Raw genomic sequence first — 8,892 nt, 5'->3', positions numbered from 1 at the left:
CCGTGGGCCAGGCCTCCATGGCTCTCGCCAGACTCTCGCTCCTCTGCTCCCAAGTCCAGCCTCTCTCCTCCTCCCGCGGCTTGACCCAGTCGAGGTTGATATCCTTTAGAGCCCTCTCTGGCGTTGGCTCCTGGACACGCTGCTTGGTCCAGTTATGGTGGGATCTTCTGTCACGATCGCTGGAGGAAGTGGACCAATGCGTACCGTGATGAGTGAACATACTTATTTATTTCACCACACGAAACAAAACAACAAACGATACGAAACGTGAAGTCCTTGGTTACAATACAAACCATACGGAACAAGATCCCACAACACACTGTGGAAAACAGGCTGCCTAAGTATGGTTCCCAATCAGAGACAACAAGCAACAGCTGATACACGTTGCCTCTGATTGAGAACCACACCGGCCAACATAGAAACAAATGAACTAGATAATCCCCCTAGCACACAAAACACATAGAAACAACACACCCTGGCTCAACATAACAGAGTCCCAGAGCCAGGGCGTGACAAACATGCGGTCATGTCTATGTCCTCATGATGTCAACAAGAAATGGCTGAATTGTTATAGCTTGCATTAACTGTGGATGGATTCAATTTAGTCTTCTTTAAATGCACTGTAGACTTTGAGTCTACTTTAAGAGATGGTGGCCAACCAATAAAACTATTGGCACAGGAGGTGTCTGGTTTACTCTTGTTATAGAGTGCCAATGATACAGGGCATGACACAAGGTGACTGACGGGTTATCCAGTTTAGTATGACTGCCACGTGAAACCTGCAGCGAGCCACACCATGTGATGTGGGGGAGGAGAATATTTCACATACATGCATGACTCACTGGACCTTAACACCGGATCATCGCAACTAGCTAGCTGCAACCGAATGGCTGTTGTTGTTGTTGGCTAATCATCACTGTCCCGAAGCAAGCACCAGTTAGCCTTGAGCTAGCCTCGAGCCAGGCCCATCTCCCGGCTATCTACCTCTCTGTCAACCGGACGGGACCTCCTAGTGTTGACACGGAGCCCCGCCGATCCATCACGACTGATCTGCCGACGTAATATTCTGATGTGGTTTCAACGGGCTTCCCGTTGCGACGACCACGAGGATCCATCTGCTAGCCCCGGCCCGCTAGTACACGCAATCAACAGTCATGCCTCCTGCTCGCCTGTGCCGTAGCAGCCACCGAACTGCTCCCGGAATCACCTATTGCTGTTCACTGGACCTTATGATCACTCAGCTACACAGCTGATGCCTGCTGGACTGTTCCTTTATACGGTACCCCATCCTGTTTATCTGTTTAGCCTCAGCCCAAACTTTCGTCGCCATTACTAGCTCTCTCGAATAACACCTGTGATTGCTTTATGCCTCTCTCCCATGTCAATATGCCTTGCCTATTGCTGTTTCAGTTAGTTCTTATTGTACTATTTCACTGTAGAGCCCCCAGTCCCGCTCAACCTGCCTCAGATAACTCATTTGTCCCACCCCCCATACACGCGGAGACCGGCTCAATCGGTGCCTCCAGTGATGCTATCTCTTTCATTGTTACCCAACGCTTAGGTTTACCTCCACTGTACTCATATCCTTCCATATCCTTGTCTGTACATAATGCCCTGAATGTATTCTACAACGCCCGGAAATCTGCCCCTTTTATTCTCTGTACCCAACGCACTAGAAGACAAGTTCTTAAAGCCTTTAGCCGTATCCTTATTCTATTCCTCCTCTGTTCCTCTGGTGATGTAGAGGTTAACCCAGGCCCTGTAGCCCCCAGTATCACTCCTACTCCCCAGGCGCTATCATTTGTTGACTTCTGTAACCGTAAAAGCCTTGGTTTCTTGCATGTTAACATCAGAAGCCTCCTCCCTAAGTTTGAGTTATTCACTGCGTTAGCACACTCCGCCAACCCTGATGTTCTAGCAGTGTCTGAATCCTGGCTTAGGTAGGCCACCAAAAAATCAGAAATGTCCATCCCCAACTACAACATTTTCCGTCTAGATAGAACTGCCAAAGGGGGTGGAATTGCAATCTACTGTAGAGATAGCCTGCAGAGCTCTATCATACTATCCAGGTCTGTGCCCAAACAGTTTGAGCTTCTACTTCTAAAAATCCACCTTTCCAGAAATGAGTCTCTCACTGTTACCGCTTGCTACAGACCCCCCTCAGCCCCCAGCTGTGCCCTGGACACCATATGTGAATTGATTGCCCCCATCTATCCTCAGAGTTCGTACTGCTTGGTGACCTAAACTGGGATATGCTCAACACCCCGGCCGTCCTACAATCTAAACTAGATGCCCTCAATCTCACACAAATTATCAAGGAACCTACCAGGTACAACCCTAAATCCGTAAACATGGGCACACTCATAGATATCATCCTGACTAATTTACCCTCTAAATACACCTCCGCTGTCTTCAACCAGGATCTCAGTGATCACTGCCTCATTGCCTGCATCCGTAATGGGTCCGCGGTCAAACGACCACCCCTCATCACTGTCAAACGCTCCCTAAAACACTTCAGCGAGCAGGCCTTTCTAATTGACCTGGCCTGGGTTTCCTGGATGGATATTGACCTCATTCCGTCAGTAGAGGATGCCTGGTTGTTCTTTAAAAGTGCTTTCCTCTCCATCTTAAATAATCATGCCCCATTCAAAAAATGCAGAACTAAGAACAGATATAGCCCATGGTTCACCCCAGACTTGACTGCCCTTGACCAGCAAAAAAACATCCTGTGGCGTACTGCATTAGCATCGAACAGCCCCCGCGATATGCAACTTTTCAGGGAAGTCAGGAACCAATATACACAATCAGTTAGGAAAGCAAAGGCTAGCTTTTTCAAACAGAAATTTGCGTCTTGTAGCACTAACTCCAAAAAGTTTTGGGACACTGTAAAGTCCATGGAGAATAAGAGCACCTCCTCCCAGCTACCCACTGCACTGAGGCTAGGAAACACTGTCACCACCGATAAATCTACGATAATCGAGAATTTCAACAAGCATTTTGCTACGGCTGGCCATGCTTTCCACCTGGCTACCCCTACCCCGGCCACCAGCTCTGCACCCTCCGCTGCAACTTGCCCATGCCCCCCTCAAATGACTGCCTCGCCTGGTTCACCAACTACTTCTCAGATAGAGTTCAATGTGTCAAATCTGAGGGCCTGTTGTCTGGACCTCAGGCAGTCTCTATGGGGGTGCCACAGGGTTCAATTCTCGGGCCGACTCTATTCTCTGTGTATATCAATGATGTTGCTCTTGCTGCTGGTGACTCTCAGATCCACCTCTACTCAGACGACACCATTTTGTATACATCTGGCCCTTCATTGGACACTGTGTTAACAAACCTCCAAACGAGCTTCAATGCCATACAATACTCCTTCCGTAGCCTCCAACTGCTCTTAAATGCTAGTAAAACTAAATGCATGCTCTTCAATCGAACGCTGCTTGCACCCGCCCGACTAGAATCACTACTCTCGGCAGGTCTGACTTAGAATATGTGGACAACTACAAATACCTAGGTGTCACGATCGTCGGGAACAGAGGACCAAGGCGCAGCGTGGAAGGTGAACATATCTTTATTATTGAGTAATACCACGAACAAAACAATAAACGATAACGTGACGTCCTCGGTTCAGACACAAACCTAAACAGGAACAAGATCCCACAAACACTGTGGGAAAACTGGCTGCCTAAGTATGGTACCCAATCAGAGACAACAAGCAACAGCTGATACACGTTGCCTCTGATTGAGAACCACACTGGCCAACATAGAAATACTAACCTAGAACGAAAAACAAATGAAAACTCACACCCTGGCTCAACATACTAGAGTCCCCAGAGCCAGGGCGTGACACTAGGTGTCTGGTTAGCCCGTAAACTCTCCTTCCAGACTCATATTAAGCATCTCCAATCCAAAGTTAAATCTAGAATCTGCTTCTTATTTCACAACAAAGCCTCCTTCACTCATGCTGCCAAACATGCCCTCGTAAAACTGACTATCCTACCGATCCTTGACTTCGGCGATGTCATTTACAAATTAGCCTCCAACACTCTACTCAGCAAATTGGATGTAGTCTATCACAGTGCCATCCGTTTTGTCACAAAAGCCCCATATACTACCCACCATTGTGACCTGTATGCTCTCGTTGGCTGGCCCTCACTACATATTCGTTGCCAAACCCACTGGCTCCAGGTCATCTATAAATCACTGCTAGGCAAATCCCCGCCTTATCTTAGCTCATTGGTCACCATAGCAACACCCACCCGTAGTATGCGCTCCAGCAGGTATATCTCACTGGTCATCCCGAAAGCCAACACCTCCTTTGGCCGCCATTCCTTCCAGTTCTCTGCTGCCAATGACTGTAACGAACTGCAAAAATCTCTGAAGCTGGAAACTCTTATCTCCCTCACTAACTTTAAGCATCAGTTGTCAGAGCAGCTTACCGATCACTGCACCTGTACACAGCCCATCTGTAATTAGCCTACCCAACTACCTCATCCCCATATTGTTATTTATTTTGCTCATTTGCACCCCAGTATCTCTATTTGCACATCATCTTCTGCACATCTATCACTCCAGTGTTAATACTAAATTGTAATTATTTTGCACTATGGACTATTTATTGCCTTACCTCCATAACTTACTAAATTTGCACACACTGTATATAGATGTTCTATTTTTCTATTGTGTTATTGACTGTACGTTTTTGTTTATCCCATTTGTAACTCTGTGTTGTTGTTGTTTTTATCGCACTGCTTTGCTTTATCTTGGCCAGCTCGCAGTTGTAAATGAGAACTTGTTCTCAACTGGCTTACCTGGTTAAATAAAGGTGAAATAAATAAATAAATAAAAAAGTAAACATAACATAATTCTGAGCTGAAGTGTGGTAGTGCTAAAGGAGAATGAAAGCATTGGTATTAGCCATAGGGGGAATCACATCGTAAGTCATGTTCACTCCACAGGTTGACTCTGCTACAGCATGCCCTCAGTCTGCTATGTCCCTTTGGAAGAGGTTGGAGGAGGTTGATAGGGCATAGAGAGGTGATCAGCTGCTATGCCTTTTGCCATGCCAGTGCCACATAGGCCCATACCATATCTCTAACTTCAAAACCAATAACAGTCTGTCTTGAAATTTTACCAATAGAATTCAGCATCCTCAAGACATCCATGACAGTTCAGCTAAATACAGTAACATTCACTGCCACTGAAATACGGTTAAAGAGAAGGAAAGGGTTTACAGTACGAGCCGGCTGGCTATGGTTCAGTACCATGACAAACAATACAAAATCTCCATGATGTGAGTCACTTTCACAACCAGTGTTTTGCTAACCTTTTAGCGGGCATCCCCTGGATTAGGTGGCCTAACCAAACACTGAAAACAACAGCAGAGATAGAGAAACATACAAATGCTTTTTCACGGTGACCAAACAAACAGTGTGGGTGATCTTCCTTCTCTTTTGCTAAACTGTGCATGACCTTGAGATGAATGCTTACCCAGAAAGCATTGGGCTTGCCTCGCTCGCTCTTTGCATATCTTCCAGAAAACCTGTTCCATCATGGCTTCCAGCCAGATGCTCTGTTTTCATAATTGTGGTGTCACCTTGGTATCATATCTGCATAACTTCCCTGTTCCTTTAAGTCATCAGTAGCCTTAAGGCTATTTATGTAGCCCTTTCCTGCAGTCAAATAGGGTATTATTCAGGGTATCTGCAGACATATGATGGCCAAACTGAAACATTTGAAGAATTCAAAGAAAACTATGATAAATCAGGTATAACTCTCCATAATGATGATATCATTCGAGGCAGAACAGATGGAAAGGAAAAGAACGCCACCTGTTGTCTCAGGTGAAATACTCCAGAGGTGTCTACCTCCACAGCCTGATCCAGTTACACATGAAAGGCAGCCTATTACTACTTGTCTTGTTATACTGAAAACGGGAGGGTGAAAGGGCTATTCAACACAATTCCATTGCCAAACAAATATTTACATAAAAATAGATAATGACTGTTATGATTTATGATGTGTCATAAACATTAAGAGTGCATGATATTTCAGTTGTTCCAAAATATCCATATCATTATCAAGCCCCGCCTAGTTGGGTTGGTACTTAGGTGAGCCTGTGCTATAAACAGGTCACCAGACAGACAGGAGGTGAGACGAGCTAGTGAACCCAAAGGTATGAGGACGGTGACTTCATCAGGTACTTCTAGGATATTTTTGACTGAAAGCGGTCTGCGTTTTGACACTTTTACGCACAAGACAAAACTTCATCTGAGGCTTCAGCTTTTTTGAGGACGTGCCTGTTTTTACTTGGGCATCCGATACACTTTGGATATAAAACTAGCAGTAGGCTATAGGATAAATAATAATAGACAACATGAAACTTGAAGTATTCTGTGGAAACCATCACAACGAGGTGAAATCTTTGCAGGAGCTGTGCAGCGATGCCGAGGGCAGCGTCCGCTCGCCTCTCTCCGGTGAGGAGGAGTTGGGTTCGGATGGGGACTGCATGGCGCACAGCCCGCCACCTGTCACACCGGGCGCAGATGGCAAAGGCAAACCGTACATGCGGAGACCAAAACCTCCATACTCTTATATCGCACTGATTGCTATGGCTATCCGTGACTCAACATCGGGTCGCCTGACTCTGGCAGAGATCAATGACTATCTGATGAAAATGTTTCCCTTTTTCCGGGGCAGCTACACTGGTTGGAGGAATTCGGTGCGCCACAACTTGTCACTGAACGACTGTTTTCTAAAGGTCCTCCGGGACCCGTCCAGACCCTGGGGAAAAGACAACTACTGGATGCTGAATCCTCATAGCGAGTACACCTTCGCTGACGGAGTGTTCCGACGCAGGAGAAAGCGCATCAATAAAAAGACAGGCAAAGAGCAAGACGTCTCTGGCCATGCTGCCGACGAGGACGCGCAAGTCACTATAACATCCACACCACCAGCCACTAAAACCGGACCCAGTAGTGCCAAGTTCTCCAGTTCCTTCGCTATAGACAGTATCCTCAGCAAACCGTTCAAGAGACAGGATTGGGCAGAGGATTCGCCTACCGTTGCTGCATTACCGTGGCCCGGTTACACTCAGATGATGCCACACATTATGAGAGGAACACCTGTCGCCTTGCCACATCACGCCCAGTCGATGTTCAATGTGGACTCATACGCAGCGCATGTGCTGAGGGCATACGGTGGTGGACTTTACTCAGAGATGGACAATTGGAAAGACAGTTACGGCGCAGAATATTATTCAAAGGCATAATCAGTTTACCAGATAATCTCTACAGTTCCAGCACCAACTACTTAAAGAGCTGACGCTTACCACCCATTACAAATAGACAGTTTGTTGTCGTAATGGACCCAAGGGGTGTGGCAAATGGACGGAAAACACTGGGTTTGCACTTGTGTACTTTGAAAGTTATTATTGTGCATCAACTGAATGCATTTTATTGCATTGCCTTACGTTTGGACAACCAGTCACCTAGACAGGGCGTAGTATTATTTCATCAGGAAATTTTAGTATGGACATTTTAGTGTGGGAAGGAGTAGGCTTTATGTCCTTCCTTTGAGGTTCTGTGATAATTTCCCTTTAAAACAATGGCAGTTTTGTGCTATACAGTGTACAGTTGATGATGTATAGATTATAGGCTATTTATGTCGTAGTTTTTTTTAAATGTTGTTACTGAATTTTCGACAATCACTTGACCTTCAAAACATGCTGTTTATAACATTTGGCATGTCATTTGTGCAAGTCGAGCTGTTTGTATATGATTTTTTTTTTTAACACGATTAATATTCGTAATAAAGAGTAACTTTAACGTTGAAATGTGATGTGCTTCTGTCTTTATTATCTTATTGAATCCATAGCGCATAGATAGTGAAAAAACAAGATATACAAGATACCTGCGCTACAAGTTGTTTTCATGACAAACGATATTCAAAACGGCAAGATGCAGGACACCTTTGAGAGATAGGCCTATGAATTACTAAATCCCAACATACCGTCAAAACCACTGACAGGTGTATGGTGTAGGCCTGCAGGTGAATAAAAAAATAATAATACAAAATTGCCTAATCAACTTGGTCTAATATCCAACCCATTTCAAAACACTGCTTTACCATTTCTATCAAGGTGACATATTATTAGGCTCATCTTTATTTGCTCGCTGTCAAATTGAAATTGATTGGGACATGCGGGTGCCATGATGCCTAATGCGTAAAGCTTCATTGACTGAAAGCTGTCATTCAAATCGTATCCCTATCATTGTCAGCACTCAGACAGTGGATGTGTTGAATGAAACACGTTGATAATGTTGTAAATATTCTTACAATATCGGCTATTATCTTCTAGACTATCACTGTATTAAATAGCCTAAACAAAGTCAAAGGGGATGCAAGGGAGGAAGGCCAGAGAAGAGAAATAAGGAAGGACGGAAGGAAGGACTGACGATTTTGAAAAGCTTTGCGAAAGGGTAGGCTAATGTAAAGCTATATATCACATCTCACTTGAATCAAATGAGTAGGCCTATATGCATATATAACCTTCTGTCATGCTTTATAAAGGGTTCATAAATCTGGCATAACTGTGTGACATAATCACCAATGTAAAATGTGACATAACCCACTATGTGTAATATGATATAAACACCTGCTTTATAAAGGGTGACATATTGTGCTGAAGGATGGCACACGCTCTAACTTGAAGTCATAGTCACATTACACCTAATCTCATTCCCAGACCCTTCCTCCCAAATGCGCGGAAGGTCTGGTAGACCAAACCATCAAATTTGGCCTTCATGCCAACCAATCATCTACAACACCTTCCCCCACGTGTCGTGTGCACTTCTGTCCTATCGGTCCGACGTCTTGGCAATAAAGAGATTGTGT

At 45.0% G+C, this 8,892-nt stretch overlaps 1 protein-coding gene across 1 annotated transcript; it reads left to right on the top strand.

Moving 5' to 3' along the window:
• Positions 1 to 6,152: 6,152 nt before the first annotated feature.
• On the top strand, positions 6,153 to 7,829 carry LOC311098714 (forkhead box protein Q1-like). The gene has a single exon (XM_084139252.1). The coding sequence runs from the start codon at positions 6,374 to 6,376 to the stop codon at positions 7,265 to 7,267; it is 894 nt and encodes a 297-aa protein (XP_083995378.1). The 5' UTR covers positions 6,153 to 6,373; the 3' UTR covers positions 7,268 to 7,829.
• The last annotated feature ends 1,063 nt before the right edge of the window (positions 7,830 to 8,892 follow it).

Source organism: Coregonus lavaretus, assembly GCF_964263955.1.
Source record: "Coregonus lavaretus genome assembly, chromosome: 23".
Classification (NCBI taxonomy): Eukaryota; Metazoa; Chordata; class Actinopteri; order Salmoniformes; family Salmonidae; genus Coregonus; species Coregonus lavaretus.
Note: the sequence above shows the minus strand (reverse complement) of the source record. Positions and strands in the feature narration are given on the sequence as shown.